Raw genomic sequence first — 17,488 nt, 5'->3', positions numbered from 1 at the left:
TGAAGTCGTTTCAAATTACGAACAATTCGGACGGTCAATTATAAAGGATCCAATATGTAGGATAATGACGCCAATGAAAGTTATGTTAATTAATTGAGCATCGGGATGAAAAATAGCTGGTGTTGATCCTAGTTTGGAATCAGTTAACACGCAGCATTTTGATCAAGACTAATAATACTCTTCACACTTATTTTACATTGTTTCAATCAATGTGAAGTAGTTTCAAATTACGAACAATTCGGACGGTCAATTATAAAGGATCCAATAGGATAACGACACCAACGAAAGTTGTGTTAATTAATTGAGCATCGGGAGGAAAATAGCTGGTGTTGATCATAGTTTGGAATCAGTTAACACGCCGCATTTTGATCAAGACTAATAATACTCTTCACACTTATTTCACATTGTTTCAATCAATGTGAAGTTGTTTCAAATTACGAACAATTTCGACGGTCAATTATAAAGGATCCAATAGGATAACGACACCAATGAAAGTTGTGTTAATTAATTGAGTATCGGGTGAAAAATAGCTGGTGTTGATCATAGTTTGGAATCAGTTAACACGCCGCATTTTGATCAAGACTAATAATACTCTTCACACTTATTTCACATTGTTTCAATCAATGTGAAGTTGTTTCAAATTACGAACAATTCGGACAGTCAATTATAAAGGATCCAATAGGATAACGACACCAATGAAAGTTGTGTTAATTAATTGAGCATCGGGTGGAAAATAGCTGGTGTTGATCCTAGTTTGGAACCAGTTAACACGCAGCATTTTGATCAAGACTAATAATACTCTTCACTCTTATTTCACATTGTTTCAATCAATGAGAAGTTGTTTCAAATTACGAACAATTCGGATTGTCAATTATAAAGGATCCAATAGGATAACGACACAAATGAAAGTTGTGTTAATTAATTGAGCATCGGGTGGAAAATAACTGGTGTTGATCCTAGTTTGGAATCAGTTAACATACGCAGCATTTTGATCAAGACTAATGATACTCTTCACACTTATTTCACATTAATTAATCATATTTTAACCACTGAAAACACGTCACATTAACAGATGTGAAACGGATCTTTGATGAAATGGAATGTAGCGAGGAAATGGTGTGAGATGAGTAAGGTGGTTAGCAATTTGCCTCTAATTCTGGAGAAGAAGACAAAAGATAATTAGAGCTTTCTATAAACAAGAAGAAGAATTAAGGTGATCAGTTCCCATGGCATGCACGCCTTAAACGGCCGAAAAGTTTCTGGAATCACCCCAAAAAAGTCTTGAATTGACAATTATGATTATACTTCCCAAGTCTTTAATTGTGACAAAAACTATGGCTGTGTTTGACTGGGGGAGCAAGGGTAGCCCTTGCTTAGCGACAATATTATCACTAATCACATTAAACGAACATCTTTCATTGAAAACACGTACAAATATTGATGACGGATTAGCTTACGTATAACACCAAGCGTGCATCACCTTGGCTTTGATTCACAAACAATCTTCATGAGAACGCTCTGAGTTTTCCTGCTCAACTGCCGGCGGGACGATCATCATTTCCCGGAAACTACGTACGCCTGCAGCCTTCTACTGTTCAAGAATCAAGCCTCAGCTGAAAATTTACTTTGGACTTGGGAGCCAAACCAAAGACTATACTCTACATTTACTCATTTAATTAGTAAGAGTGAAAAAGACACATGCATGGACCAGACCTTTGGACCTTAATTGAATCGAATTGAGCTTAGACTTGTCTAGGATACCTAACTGAGCCCTTATCGAGTGCTCGATTGGCTCGGTTCAACCATCAATAAATATCAATGGTGAAGCATAAGGGGGGCGATATTTGGTTTCAATAAATAATATACCACCGTGTGTTGCGCCGAGGCCAACCCTTAATTCCTTCTCTTCTCCCCAATCTCTCACCACCTTTTGCTCTTTGTAAATGCAAGGCCCTAGCTCTCTTTTTTATTGTGCTTTAATTTCTATCATGCAAGTAAAGGGGGAGAAGATATTGGATCGGATTTGTTTGATAAAACTTTTTAGATTGGGACCTTTGTTTTTTGATTGAAAAAAGTGTTGTAATGTGACATAAAGGTTAACGTAATTTTAAGTATTTTATCTTTGAAGTTGTTTGTTAATGTCTTTCGCTTTTTTACTAAAACCCAAATTAAAAAGGGTTATCAAATGAGCCCATTATCTTCTCCCCATTCGGCCACAACCGCACATGCATTGTGGTATTTATTTTTTCTTTTAAGAGCTTAAACTTTTTATTAAAAGCCTCCCAACTATTCTTATATATATCATGTGCTTAGTAATGTGAACTTTTTTATTTTTTTATTTATATTTTCATGTAGAAGAATACAACTTCTGCTTTTCGATTTATGAAAATAACGCTGGATGTGATCATTGCTTGTTTGGCTCAATATTAAAAAAGAATTTATGTGTGAACTAGTTTGTGGCTTCCTTAATTAATAGCATAAGAAGTCATAAAGGTCCACTAGTATATAATCTTATAAATTATACACTATACAATATAGTGTACAAGGAATAACATATACTATTTACATACATGTAAATACTAATATGATTATATGTAAATGTACTCATAATCTCATATGTAAATACTATATGTTAATATATATCATTATATGTAATTATACTTTTATATATGTACAATTCTATGTAACGCAGAAAAGAACTTTATAGATAAAATTACATTTGAATTAAACTAAATCTATACAATGTTATCCTGCCATCTCTTCATCTTCAATCTCTTGTGAATCATTCAAATTCAAATAACTGGAAGTTTGATATCTGCTGTGATCAATCTTGTTGATGTGCTGGCAGTATTGGTTACTGCTTTATCTGCATTTTGAACTTTTGTATCAGTTTGGACAGCAGCTGCAGTTTGGTTCAGATCAGAAATTTGGAATTTTTGGAAATGATTTTTGATTTTTGACCTGGCTCGGGTCAGGATTCAAAAAACATTATCGACACGGAGCTGACATGTGTCGGGAGCCGACCGATTGGCTCGGAAGCCAAAGTCATTGATTTTGCTCAGCCATAATACATCTGAGTTCAAAGTTTCATTCAATAAGTGAAACACAACATGTAAAATATTCGTTTGATATAAAAGCTTTCCGTTTGGAAGAGAGTGTAGTAATGTGTTGATAGATTCACACTTGAGAGAAATATTTATTGAGCGTACACGTGTGAGTCTTAAAAGATTGAGTCCCACATTGAAAAGATTAATAACATGATTGCATCTATTCTTATATGTTTTAAGCTTTTGAGTTGAGTAATTTACAATATTCTATAAGTTTACTAAAAGACTCTTTAAGATGGCAATTTACTAAAGAAACGTCATTGACCATCAAGCCTTTTTGATGTCTGTGTTTAATCAAGAACTTGAGGATATTACACTTTGGTTGCTTTTGTTCAGACGAAGCTGGAAGAAATAGCTCTGTTTCCTAATTTCCTTTTAATTGCACCTGCACAACTTGAAGTATATATATATTTTTCTCTCATGGCAAAGCAGTAAACATTGAATGTTTCAAAACAAGTCAATATATATCTGCCTTCTGATCTCAAGATTCATGACTACATCATCTGTGGTTCTTTAGCAATGATCCTTAATTACCCTGCAACATATATAGCCACTTAACCTCAAATTGAAAGATGTCTATTTTTGTGTCACACAACCTTGATTTGCTGACCTCTAATGATCACATAAACACTCAAATGTTATGAGTTCGAACATTAACTCCTCAATTCACTTTTAATTTTAATGAAATTTTTCGCTTATTGAATCTTATTGAACCAACACACACAAGCTCAACAAGAAAATCCATTCCACATGGAAAGTCAAGCAATAGCTACTACCACAAATCAACTAAACAAGGCAACAATAAATCAAGCAAAGGCTACTACCAACAAGGCAACAAAATCAAATCAAGAAAATAAGGAATTAAGCAACGGCTAGCTCAAGATAGGAAAACAAATATATTCCCTAGTAATTCCTTCCTATTCTGTAACCTCAACACGTGTATATAAACCCATCAAGCATCAATGGAAAATTGTGCAAACCAAACCATTCAATTACCCTTTCTTCTATACGTCTCACTTGTTAAAGAGAAGTTTAAACCCACACGTAAGAGAGAGTGTACAATATTAATTAAATGATTAAATTTAATTTAAACTTTTAAAATAGGAAAAACTTCATTTTAGACCTCTGAAGTACCACACGTTTTGAAAAAACCCCCCCAATTTCAAAAACTCTCAATTTTACCCCATGAACTTTCAATTTGATGCAATGTACCCCATCTGTCAGTTTTAAAACATTAAAAGTGATAAAATGACTATTATACCCCTGGCTTTTTTATAAAATTCCAAATTTACCCATATTTTCAATTTTTTTAAAAAAAATTATTATTAAAAAAAAAAAGTCACAAGGTGACCCACCTTCCGTCAGTTTTTCTTCATTTTCTTTTTCATCTTTTTTTTTTTAAAAAAAGGAAAATCGAATGGTAATTTGGTCTTTTTAGGGGGTTCACTAGGATTTAATGGAAAAAAACTGACGGAATGGGGTAAATTGCATCAAATTAAAAATTTGAGGGGTAAAATTGAGAATTTTTAAAATTTTGAAAGGTATTCTCAAAACGCATTGTAATTCATAAGTCATTTGTGAAGTTTTCACTTTAAAAATAAGTAATGGCTTAACAGCATCACCATAATTCAACAGTTGAAGAGAAACACAAAAAGAAGAAAGCTATAGCAATGTTCCCCCATTACCGATATGAAAGTTTCCTTAACAAAGAAAAAGAAAAATCAAATGATAATAAGGTGAAGTTTGAAACAATGATGAAGCAAATGCTTTTTTCTCTCCTCCCAAAGTTGGAGCCAAAGCTTACACGCAATCATGGACTTGTTCTAAATCAAGTACTTGTAGTAAACTTGCAAGCAACAACGAAAGAGGAAAGCCGGTGGTTAGAGTGTCAAATGAGACCCACTTTGACACTAATCAACACTAAGGATGACAGACAAGAGGTCCCCTTCGATTTCAAATGTTTGCCAAAAGAGACAACACCCGGCATCTTTTCTTCTTAATTTTTCCCACTCTTTCTGTGGTCCGGTTTTTTCTTTTTGCTCCTACTATTGCCCCTAAATCTTATATTTAATCCCCACTTTCTCCTGCTTTCTGTTCCAAGAGGGGTGGAAATAGAAATTTTTGTGCAAGGCCAAAACTTTTTTTTTTCTTTTTTTAATTGAAAGAAGGGAATTTATTTTTAAAGATTCTTTTCAATTTTTGGGGAAACTCTCCCGAGTCATAATCTAGTTTCGCCCCTATTTACAAGTGAAGCAAAGTAATTACACTTAACATCTGAAACGTCATGTGCCTAGGGGCATTTTGGGGTTATTATGTATGAAACGCCATGTGCATGTAAGTTTCGTCCAAATAGATAGAAAAAGTTAACGAAAGATACTAATTGTTACTATTAAGTAGTTTGAATGAAAGAAATATTATTATTATTATTATTAAAGAGTACGTTTGACCTTTGCAATTTCGTAGGCTAAACACACAAGGCAATTATGGTTTTTTTTTTTTTTTAAAAAAAAATAAAATTTATTTTAATGCACAATTTTTAAGTACTGAAATACATTTTTATTAAATACTTAAATGTGTTTTTAAAAATTACATTTTCATTAATGACATTTTAAAATTATTGTTTTTCAAATCATATATTTTGAAACCATTAAACCAAACAAATTAACACTTAAAAGAAAATTTCTTGGGCTCGTATATGTTATATGCACTTCAACAACGAAATCACAAATCAGAATTACCCAACAACCCAAATACCATTGCTTACCATTTACTTCTTTCAATTAATCAATAGCAATATGATATAAGATTAATAAGAACACTTCCATTAATTGGCAACGATTAAGATATTTGCACTTAGAAAGCAAAGCTACAAACCACAATCGAGACCCCTTAAAAAAAAAAATAAAAAATAATAATAATAATAATAATAATAGAGAGAAAGAAACAAAGCCACAATAACATACTCAATTTCTTTTTGTCCTTCCGAAATCCGAAGAGGTGGCAAGAGACGAAATTGGTTCCTACGTAAATGCATTTTAAAATGTTTTTTTTTTTGTTATTTTATATATATAAAATAGTGTTCGTAAAATAAAAAATAAATTTTACTTATTTATATTTTAAATTATTTGTTAATGCCTTTCGTTAGAATTATATATTTTTCATATATTTTATAATTAGGTTGAAATCAAATATTCTTTATTTATAGGTTGATCTTAATCAAATATTAGGATTATAATTAAATCAAGGAAATTTGATTACTATACTTGTATTTAGATACTATCATATAAATAAAGATCTTTGTATTGTTGACAAATCAAGTTAATGGACACAATATAATCATAGGAAATTTCGAGTGGTGGACATAAGTGTCTAATACTAAATCACTCGTAAAATTTTTTGTGTTATTTTCTATATTGTTTCTGCCATAATTTTCGCATTCTCATTATTTTAACTCTTTCAAATTCAAAATATACGAAATATATTATAAAAATGTCATATATCCTTGAGAAAAAATATTAAAAAAAATTCAGATTGTAAGAAATTTTAAAAATATATTCTTTTCATTACATATCATTTTTTTTATAATTTAGATTGTAAGAAATTTAAACATATAAGACATAAATTTCCTTTAAACCAAATTAAAAGAATTTCTTTCGATTGAATTAATAAAAAATTAACATGTGTATCTTAATACCCGAGAATCATATGACGTTTCTATTAAGGTGGGAAGAAATTCCTTTTAACTAATTGGCAGGAAATTTATGTCGAAACGGATATGCTACAAGCTGAGGGGCACCAATGTAAACAAAACCATTAAATTAAGCGCGTATCATTCTGTCTGTCGCTTCTCTTGGGGTTCTTTTAATTACCCCATTGAGCAACGAATTAACAAATTGCAAATCCAGCATCCCATCCTCATCGTGTTCACACTCACCGTCCCGTTCCGACCATCCTATGCTCACCCCCCCTCTGGATTTACCGACAAAAGTCTCAGGGCAAAAAAAACACTACAAGCTTTAAAATAAAAAAATTACAAAAATGTATAAAACCTCTTCAAAAAAACTTTCATCAGTCTGCTAAAGCCATCTGAACTGTTGCCGCACACACTTTGCTTGCTGGTTTCCACAAACACTTCACTCTGATCTCACAGCACTGTTTCTCTACTTAGGGTTAGGGTTGGGGTAGGGGTTTCGGCATTATCATGTGAAACCCTAGCTAGGGGGTAGTTAGGGTTTTTCGGGATCCCGGGCGAGATCGAGAGCTTCGTAGAATGGGAAATTGTTGCAGATCTCCGGCGGCAGTGGCCAGAGAGGACGTCAAATCGAACTTCTCGGGCCACGATCACGGCCGGCGAGACTCCAGCGCGGGAAAGAAGGCTCAAGTCACTGTCCTGACCGGCGTGCCGAAGGAGAACATCGAGGAGAAGTACCTAGTGGACAGGGAGCTCGGCCGCGGGGAGTTTGGGGTCACTTACCTGTGTATCGACCGGGAGAATAAGGAGCTATTGGCGTGCAAGAGCATTTCGAAGCGGAAGCTGAGGACAGCGGTGGACATCGAGGACGTGCGGCGCGAGGTGGCGATAATGAAGCACTTGCCGAAGAATTCGAGCATCGTGAGCTTCAAGGAGGCGTGTGAGGACGACAATGCCGTGCATTTGGTGATGGAGCTGTGCGAGGGGGGCGAGCTGTTCGATCGGATTGTCGCGCGTGGCCACTACACGGAGCGCGCGGCGGCAGCGGTCACGAGGACCATAGTGGAGGTTGTGCAGCTCTGCCACAAGCATGGAGTGATCCATAGGGACTTGAAGCCGGAGAACTTCTTGTTCGCGAACAAGAAGGAGAATTCGCCGTTGAAGGCCATCGATTTTGGGCTTTCTATATTCTTCAAGCCAGGTCAGAATTTGAATTTTACTGTTCGGTTTTTTAGAAATATTTCCTAGTGACGGGATTAAATTGAAAAAAAAAAAAAAAAAAAAAAACTAAATATATTTAGACTTAAGATTGAATTGAGCAAACGAGCGAGGTTTATGGTAACTTGTAATATGAATTAGGCTTTTATGACTAATTTGGTATGTTTTATGTGACTTCTAGAATTGGATAGGATATGCTTGTTATATGGTGTTTCTATGTTTAGCTTAACCATATGTGTGATGAGAACTTGATTAGTTGGGTGAGCATAGGTTCTTGAAGTAAAGAGTATGTATTCTACAGAATTATGGTTAATTTATTGTGTTCGCTATGTTTCTGAGTTGGAATTGGTGTGCACTTGCGTTCAGTGGTCAAAGAATGTTGTCACTTGTCATGTTGATGCTAGATACTAATTGGGGATTTTGACATGTACTTCAAATATTTTTGTTAAAAAAATGACCTCTCGACAGTATGCAGCTATTTAAACTGTGCTCAAGGGGTGATTGGGGCAAAAGGATACTGGCTGGGTTTTGCTGCAATGCACTAGGAAATTAAGAGGATGGCATGCAGCCAAACAAAAAAAATGGAAACAAAAGAGAGAGAGGACAAGTGCAGAAATCTTGTTTGGGATGATGAGTTTTGGTAGACTTTTTAACCGACTTTTGGGGTCATTCAACCAGAGGAATCACACATTTGTTACATTCTTGTTCTGAATATATGTTGCTGGGGATTAGATATTTTGCAAACCTGTCAACTTCTAAATGCAGTTTACTTATTTTAGTAGTATATCACTTTTAGATTGTACCAATGGTCAATCTTTGTCTAAGTTTCCCATAGATCTGCTCTTTATGTAGCTACTATTAGTGATGCGGAAGGTCTTGTTGACAAAATAACTATTGTTGTATAAAGATCTTTAGGAGCCCCTTAAGTGTGTGATAGTACTTAATTATCACTCAGTAGCTATAATGCTTCATATACATGTAATTGGTTTTTTATTTTTCCTGGAATCACTTTCTGCTCCCATTGTATCACTCTCCCCACTGATGGAGTTAATTCGACTTGAATCAGAAAGGTTTCTATTATTGCTGGAATATTCAGTGTATGATTTTTTTGGTTTTTGGATTAATAGCTCTTCTCTTTCTTACTTCTTGACTTGTTTTATTTATTTATGTGTTACATTGTTTTGTCTCAATCAGAAAGTCTGAGTTTTTCATATATTGTTTGGATGACTTGCATTTGATCTCCTCGCTGGGTGGTTTTATATCTCTAATCCTGTGTCAATCCAATGCCTTCACGTGGTGATTGTCAAGTGTGATTAAGATTTCGGGATTTGGACTGTCCACCATCCTTACCTGGTTGCCTGCTTTCCTTTTCTTACGATCTTTGTTTGTTTGACCATAATGCATCAACCAAGAACTGTCGGTTTTATTAGTAAGATTGCTGTTCAGAGACCTTAGTTACAATAGGTTGGGGATTAAATTTCTCAGCGGTGCATTGGGGATATGGAATGATTTACCAGTTGATCCAACCCATAACTTGAGAAGGCCAGAAACAGTTTCTTTTTCCCTTTCTCCTACAATGGTTGTAGGGTTTATCATTGCTCATTGTTTGATTTGAATGCTAATCTGTTTATAAATGTTGCTTCTTCTACCCCATTGATGTTGGCGGTTGTACACTGGTATGGTAGTTCTGGTCAGAGTATGAAAACTGTGTTTATTCACTTGAAGTTGAGAAGTTTGCCCGTAACATTGACTATGTTCTTGCAAGGGGGGTACAAGTATGCAGTTGTAGACATACCACTTTGTTTTTTTCACTAATCTCTAAGCTATAAATGCATTCTCATACTTGTTATAAGAGGCTTTTAAGACTTCCATTGAGTGCACCCCTGTCCAGGGGTGGGGGGTTGGTGTGGGGGCGGGCAGGGATGGGGTTCGTTGGTTAAGGAAGGCAGCCATTTCTCAGGAAATCTGAAGAGATGTTAAGTGATTTATAGTTACAATACTAAATTGTTGACCTCTTACTCATTGATTATGGTGGGTTTTTTTTTTTTTTTTTTTTTTTTTTTTTTTTTTTTACTGTTTTACTATTGCATTGATGTTATCTGATGAGAAACTGTTATAACACTAGGTGAGAAGTTCTCAGAAATTGTTGGAAGTCCATATTACATGGCTCCCGAGGTGCTCAAGCGGAACTATGGGCCAGAGATAGATATATGGAGTGCAGGAGTTATTCTCTATATTTTGCTGTGTGGGGTTCCCCCATTCTGGGCTGGTAATTATATACTTAGCAGTGCTCTCTCTCTCTCTCTGTATGTGCATTTGTGTGCATACATATGGGTTCATGTGTGGTTTTGTTCGTGTTTGTGTGTGTTTGGAGGGGGGTGGGGGGTGGGGGTTGTTGGCATATATGTGCATTCAATGTGTGCTAATTTCCGGAGTCAGACATTTGGGCCATTGGTACTGACCTTGGCAGAGTGTCCTTATACTGCAGAGTCTGAACAAGGTGTTGCACAAGCCATTCTTCGTGGGCTAATAGATTTCAAACGGGATCCATGGCCTAATATCTCAGAGAGTGCTAAGAATCTAGTCAAGCAAATGTTGGAGCCAGACCCTAAGCTTCGACTTACTGCGAAGCAAGTGCTCGGTATTCCACATCTCTTTTATGCTGATCATATTATTACATGATAATGATGCATTGCATGTATGAAAATTCAGGCAATTAAGACATTTTTATATTTTCTCTATGTTTTTGTATGTGTATATCCCTTTTCTGTCTTAAGCATTTGACATTGTGCTAAATAAGCTGTACAAGCTCTTTTGATTTCTTTTTCTCATTTTGGCACATTGCTTTGATCAACATCCGTCTGCCAATGGAAGATGTGAAATTTATGCTCATGCTCTATAACGATGTTTTTCACAAATTAACAAGGGAAGTGATGATCACAAACTAGAAGATAACTAATGAAACACAGAGCCTCTTTTTCTGGAATTTCACTTTTGAAGTTTAAATTATTTTAAAATGAACTAATAAGCTTGTCCCTGTTTCTCATAAAACTTGAGTTTTGGAGGAAAAAGGGGTATTACACTACACATTTGATTATATTAGGTGCATAAAATTATTATTGGTCATATTAATCAATTTTTTGTGTGTTATGTGGCAAATCAACAATAATCTCATAGTGAATAGGCATCTTCATATTGTGACAGTAATCTGGACATTTTAAAGAATAAGATAAAAACTGTCAATACCTGTGGTTCTGGGTAGAGTCACGTCTATGATTTTAAAAAGGACTAGATTTAAATTAGAGTAGACTCTAAAGAGTAGAGCACTGCTGCTGCATACCGAGATTAGTTGCTTTAAAACTTTATGTTAGTACTTTTAATGTGTGGTTTCCTGCAGGCTTTTTATTGACTTTATTGTGCTTTATTGATTTTGACATGGCATCAAAAGCTCCCTGTGAATATTTTCTTAAGGGAATGCATCAAAAGCTATGATACAAGCTTTAATCTGATGTAACTCTATGTGCATTATGACTTTTGGTTTTTGTCAGATTCAAACATATCTGATAAACCATGATGATCTATTCTGTTTACAGAGCATCCTTGGCTCCAAAATGCTAAAAAGGCTCCAAATGTTCCTCTTGGAGATGTAGTCAAGTCAAGGCTTAAGCAGTTTTCAATGATGAACAGATTTAAAAGAAAAGCCCTGAGGGTCGGTTGACTGTTCCTACATCTTTTTATATTCTGAACCGTGTATGTTTTTTGGTGGTGACCAATTTATATGGTATGCTGTAACAGGTTATTGCTGAATTCTTGTCCACCGAAGAAGTTGGGGATATCAAAGAGATGTTTAAGAAGATAGACACTGATAATGATGGTATTGTTTCAATTGAAGAATTGAAAGATGGACTGAGAAATCTTGGATCCCACCTTGCTGAGCCTGAAGTCCAGATGCTAATTGAAGCTGTGAGTTGCCTTTTATTTTAATTTTGTCAATATCTCTTTCATAACACGAAGTGTTACTTTTTAAAAATCCATTATTTATTACTCCTCTCCCCCCCCCCCCCCCCCTCTCTCTTTTCTTGCCATTGTTGCTTTCTTTACTCGATATTGTTAATATGACCTTAGGGACCATAATAATTGTTCAGTACAGAACTGACTAATAGAAGTTGTTAATTTATGACAAATCATTCCATTGTAGCGAGCCTAATATCCTAATCTGTTAGTTCTTATACCACTTAAGTGGTGGGCAGTCTGGAATTACTTTCTGGACAAGTGCTTTATGCTGACTTTGTTGACAATGTATGCATTCTTTTGTACCAGTTCCTAGTTTCCAGAAAAACCATGTTGAAATGATCATAAGAAGTTGCTCTATTGGGTCTTGGAAATAAGTTTCAGTATGAGTTGACCTTAGATACATTCTCAGGGTGTTGATGATGCTTCATGTCTTCAATTTTTTTTTTTTTCTTTTTCAATGAAGTGAATTATATTCAAAATAACTTAAAAGCCCACAAAATTGAGGATGTTTTATTTCATTAATCATATTACTAACCTTGTTCTAGCGGGTGGCTTGATAAGTAGTGGATTCCTTAAAAGAGGAACTGATGTTCAATGTTAAAAATTACTCAATTTTGAAAGGTGAAAATATGGTTGCTGCGGTAAATTAGTTTATTTAGGTATGAATTGACAAACTTCTTGGAAACAGGTAGATAATGATGGAAAAGGAACACTTGACTACGGAGAATTTCTTGCTGTTTCCCTCCATCTACGAAGGTTGGCTAATGAAGAGCATCTTCACAAGGCCTTCTCCTACTTTGACAAGGACGGCAATGGGTACATTGAGCCAGATGAGCTTCGGGATGCATTGATGGAAGATGGAGCAGATGATTGTACAGATGTAGCAAATGACATCTTCCAAGAAGTGGATACAGACAAGGTGAAGATCCAACGATTTACCACTAGCCCAGTTTCGCCCTAGCAGATTTCAAATCTGACATTGTTTTATGAATGCAGGATGGGCGTATCAGCTATGATGAATTTGTGGCTATGATGAAAACCGGAACAGATTGGAGAAAGGCTTCTCGACATTACTCTAGGGGGAGATTTAACAGTCTAAGCATCAAGCTAATGAAGGATGGTTCTTTAAACTTGGGGAGTGAGTAATAGATACATGCAAGGTTGTTCAATTTATCCTCACGAAAAAAAAAAAGTGCTATATTGCCCTTCATACACCTGGGACTTGCTTTTGTGATTATTTGCTGGGGTCCCTTGACCAAATGGAGCACCTTTTACATGGTGCCCTACCAGTGTCATGCAGGGCCGAGTGCATCTAATTTGTCCTTGGGAATGTTTATCGTGCGTAGAAAAGCCATGGTTTTGGCATGTATGATTCTGTCCTTCCTTTTCTTTACCATTCCGACCTTCGGTGATTTGTTTCTGGTTTACCATTTCGAATTGAACTCTGAACTCTCCGGTTGTGTAGTGTATACCTGTCAAGAAATCTGAAGGTCCTGTAGTGTATGCATTATGCGTCCAAATTTGTTATGGAAACATCCGGTGGGAAACCTCTACGGTCAACTCATCCTGAAAATCAGGTACACTTGGGGAAATCTTTTGGAGAGATTACCTGCCCCTATAAGGCCTATATCTTCCATCCTCCATCTATAATGAGGCTTGTAGCACTACTAACATGCTGTTAAGGAAAATATCCATTTTGGTGCAGATCTGTACGCATGCGTTCTAGCCATAAAATGACATGCTTTTGGGTTATTCTAGATGGAAGTCCGCATTCTTAATATGGGCCGATGTTGGTGGCCACTTTATGTGATTTTAAACACTATTGTAATGGATTGGGGTTCTCTGGAATTTCTTGTTTGAATTCCGTGCAGGGAATGAGACGGGCTGGGAGTTGGGGCTCTGAGTGCCCAAAGCAGGTGAGCCCGGTACCTCAGGCTGTCCACTGGAGGCTAATTTAATTGTAAATGATTATTAGGTTTAAGTTTTCAGTTTCTTAACATGCCCTTAATCTGTGCCAAATCTTCACCCCTCTTCTTCAAGACTCACCAAAAACGTGGAGCCGAAGAAAAAATGTCGGTATGGCTGTGGACAATAAAGGTGTTAGGTACCCTGGGTCGACCATGTTCTTGTGTTTCTACATATTTTTTTTAACTCCGTGGACCCCCTAGTTTTCTGCTAATGGGCCGATGATCTGCCACAATGGTAAGTGCAAGTATTTAAATTCATAGAGGATAACTTCTTTAAGGAGTTGGTGTAAACTAGTTCTTTTGGGCCCACCAATAATAAGTGGACATCTCAGTATATTAGAAAAAACCTGAGTTTAAGAAAAAAACACTACCACACCAAATTATATAAAAAATGAGAAAAAAAAAATTAAAAAACTAATTATTATTTTTAAAAAAAAAACGAAAAACAAAAATTAAAGGGATGGCTGGCTGGCTCCCATCCCCCACTCAGGGTGGCCGCATGGCCAATCTGGGGTGGCTCACCAACCACCCCATGGACTAGGGGTGGCTCACTGGCCACCCTAAATGGGCTGGGGGTGGCTGGTGCAACCACCCCATGGCTTGGGGTAGCTCGTCGCCCACCCCAAGCAAATTTGGGGTGGCCGCACAGCCACCCCATGGCCTATCTGGGGTGCCAGGCGAGTCACCCCATGGCCTATGGGTGGCCGGTGGGCCACTCTAGATGCGCTAGGGGTGGCCCACGCAGCCACCCTAGCCCTTCTAGGGTAGCCGGTGGGCCACCCCAGGCAAATTTGGGGTGGCCGGCTAGCCACCCTAGGCCATGGGGTGGCTGGCTTTAATTTTTGTTTTTCTTTTTTTAAAATAAAATTAATTGGTTTTTTTTAATTTTATTGTTCTCATTTTTAATATAATCTGGTATGATATATTTTTTCTTAAACTTAAATTTTTTTTGATATGCTGAAATGTCTAATTATGATTGATGAGTACAAAGGAGCTTGAAGTTATCCTCAAATTCACAGTAAATGAGGAAAGTGGATAGTTATGAATAATTGAATATTAAAGCAGGTGCAAGTCATCAGTAAGTTTGGTTGATGCTTTCCTGGCCTGTTTAATCTGTCCAATCCCACTTCCACAGCCCCTTTTCACGCATGCAAATATCTTCTACCTACGACAGGTAGGCTGAATCCCAAACCTCTCCCGACATAGAAATCTCCATAGGTGTCAGAATTATTGGTCAAGGTCTGTATTATAGTGTGCTTGGCCCCATGATTTCTCACGACAAACACGCCTTTTAAAAACAAAATTGCAAAGCATCTCATTTGAGCTAGATTGCATTTAAAAACGTAAAAATTTTCTTGTTATTGCGCAACAAACAAGGGGTGTGTTTTCTTAAAATGCATGACACTTAAAAGAACCATGTATAAATTGCAATTGTAGTTTTTTTCTTCAACCCCCATTTCTAGTATCATCAATATTCCCATGAAATTGTATTAATTTTTGCATCCAAAACTTCCCTAGAGAAGACCATACAACTGTTGTTTATCATGCTGGGAAAACAGGGAACATCCATGATTGGTCCCATAAGTTCCCCTATTTTGTTCTTATTTATTAACATTATATATCTATTTGAAGAGATGAGAAGACAATCCCTCCATTTCCTCAATCTTTATTGATACCTGCACAGGCTTTCACGTCTTGTTAGGCGCCGCTAAGATTTTAATCGGCGCCTGCAATATAAAAACAACGAAGAAAAGGAGGCGACTTCATCGTCTTCGCCATTATACAGGCACACACATACCAGTGGTCCAAATGTTGCCAAAAATATGTGATTTTTTAAGTAATATGTGCACCATTATTGTTCAATGATAGCTTGGCAGCTTGCTGCCGGTGAATGTCCACCTTATCTAAAGTTATCATCAATATTAATGGAGCCTTGTAGGATAAACTATCACGTGACAAAAGCAACTCAGCATCCTCATCTCCTTCCTGTAGAGTTGGCAGGCAAATACGAATTAGAATTCTTTCTCTGCCTTTTCCTTTTCTTCCTGGTGTACTTTTTAAATCTCTATTTGATACTCCCTCAGGACAAGTGAACCTGGACAAGTGAACTGAAACGAGTTAGATATTTAGTATGATATTATATAAATTTAAGTCGATAAAAAATGATAAATTTAATCATTTAATTAACACTTTAACAATAAATTTATATATCTTTAATTTATGAAATCGACTGAGGAGCAAATTCATGCATGCTAACTGGGTTTTGGTTATACAATATTTCTAAATGTTGTGTGGGCCAGTTATCAAATAGGACAAGGATCCTCTACAATTGAGGTGTTGTTATCATGTACAACAATGATGAATAATATAAATTCTGAAATCGAAAAGAGAGAGCAGGAAAAATCGAGACACGGATTTACGTGGTTCGACAAGGTGTTTATATCCACAGTAGACTGCTGCTATATTTCACTATTAATGATTCATAGTTGCAGCATAACATACTTATAGAAAAACTCTAATTGTATATGGATTATTTTTGAATTTTTTTTTTCTCCTTAAGATTAAATACTTGAACACCGGGTGTTGCGGCAAGCTATGCTGCTTCGAGCAGCAATGGCGACCGCTTCAGCAAGTGTTTCATAGTACTCTTAATTATTTAAAGAAAATTCGTGTGTCTAACTCATCTCATAAAACTGGTTCAATAAGAGAGGGTTGCCAATTCTTTATAAACATATCCAAGATCTTGTCCACAGGTAATGTGGGATTGTTTCTCAACATTATTCCAACTGTTAAAAAAAAAAAAAAAAAAAAGTTCCGAAGCCTGAAGTCACGACTCTTGTTGCCTTAACAAAGTAAATGAAAGAAACGAATTTCTTAAAACTTTTGTGGCGACATTCAAAAAAAAAACTTGCCTATAACCATTACAATGCATGGGAAATATCTGCTATATACAATCTACTAAAGAAAAAAATTAAAAAGAACTGAAAATTTTAAATTAAGCATTAAATAAGTAACTAATTTAAACCATATTTCTTTTGATGGTCTTACAAATCTTTAATTAATAGAGTGTTCGCCTTTGTAATTTCTATAGTCTCCTAGTTAATCTCATTTTGTGAGCAAAGTCTTCTGCCTTTAAAACTTAAGTTATTTTTAGATTATTAAGAAAAACTCATGCAGTCATGCTCTCAAGTCAGTTCATTTGTCAAAAATTTTAGAGGGTATTTTTTGTTTTTTTGTCAAAAAAAAAAAAAAAAAAAAAGATTTGATTTAACATAAAAGTATTTTGTAAGTGTTTTGTGTTTTGAGTTGTTTATTAACACTTTTAATTAGCTTGGGCAAAAAGCTTTGCAAACGGAGTCATTATTAATTTCTCCCGCTCTTTTCTCGTAGAAAGAAATGACGTTAAGTTTTCATTATTTTATGCGGATCCATTTTATGAAGATGATTTATTTTATGGTTCAAATTAGATTCACAGGCATAATACTATATAC

The 17,488-nt window shown here is 35.8% G+C and overlaps 1 protein-coding gene across 1 annotated transcript; it reads left to right on the top strand.

Annotated features, from left to right (window-relative positions):
- Nucleotides 1-6,928: 6,928 nt before the first annotated feature.
- Nucleotides 6,929-13,472, top strand: CPK13 (calcium-dependent protein kinase 13). Its single transcript, XM_059606336.2, has 7 exons — nucleotides 6,929-7,999; nucleotides 10,142-10,285; nucleotides 10,505-10,657; nucleotides 11,610-11,725; nucleotides 11,812-11,979; nucleotides 12,719-12,949; nucleotides 13,027-13,472. Exons 1-7 carry the CDS (start codon nucleotides 7,378-7,380, stop codon nucleotides 13,174-13,176), a joined length of 1,584 nt encoding a protein of 527 aa, XP_059462319.1. The 5' UTR covers nucleotides 6,929-7,377; the 3' UTR covers nucleotides 13,177-13,472.
- Nucleotides 13,473-17,488: the final 4,016 nt, after the last annotated feature.

The sequence above is a fragment of the Corylus avellana genome, chromosome 10 (genome assembly GCF_965113065.1).
Source record: "Corylus avellana chromosome 10, dhCorAvel1.hap1.2, whole genome shotgun sequence".
NCBI classification, from domain to species: domain Eukaryota; kingdom Viridiplantae; phylum Streptophyta; class Magnoliopsida; order Fagales; family Betulaceae; genus Corylus; species Corylus avellana.
Note: the sequence above shows the minus strand (reverse complement) of the source record. Positions and strands in the feature narration are given on the sequence as shown.

Excerpts from the sequence above, each read along its gene's own strand:
- CPK13 (XM_059606336.2), top strand. The coding sequence starts at position 7,378 with ATGGGAAATTGTTGCAGATCTCCGGCGGCAGTGGCCAGAGAGGACGTC. Across the intron at positions 8,000-10,141 it reads TTCTATATTCTTCAAGCCAG|GTGAGAAGTTCTCAGAAATT; the intron begins GTCAGAATTTGA and ends TTATAACACTAG. Across the intron at positions 12,950-13,026 it reads AAGAAGTGGATACAGACAAG|GATGGGCGTATCAGCTATGA; the intron begins GTGAAGATCCAA and ends TTATGAATGCAG.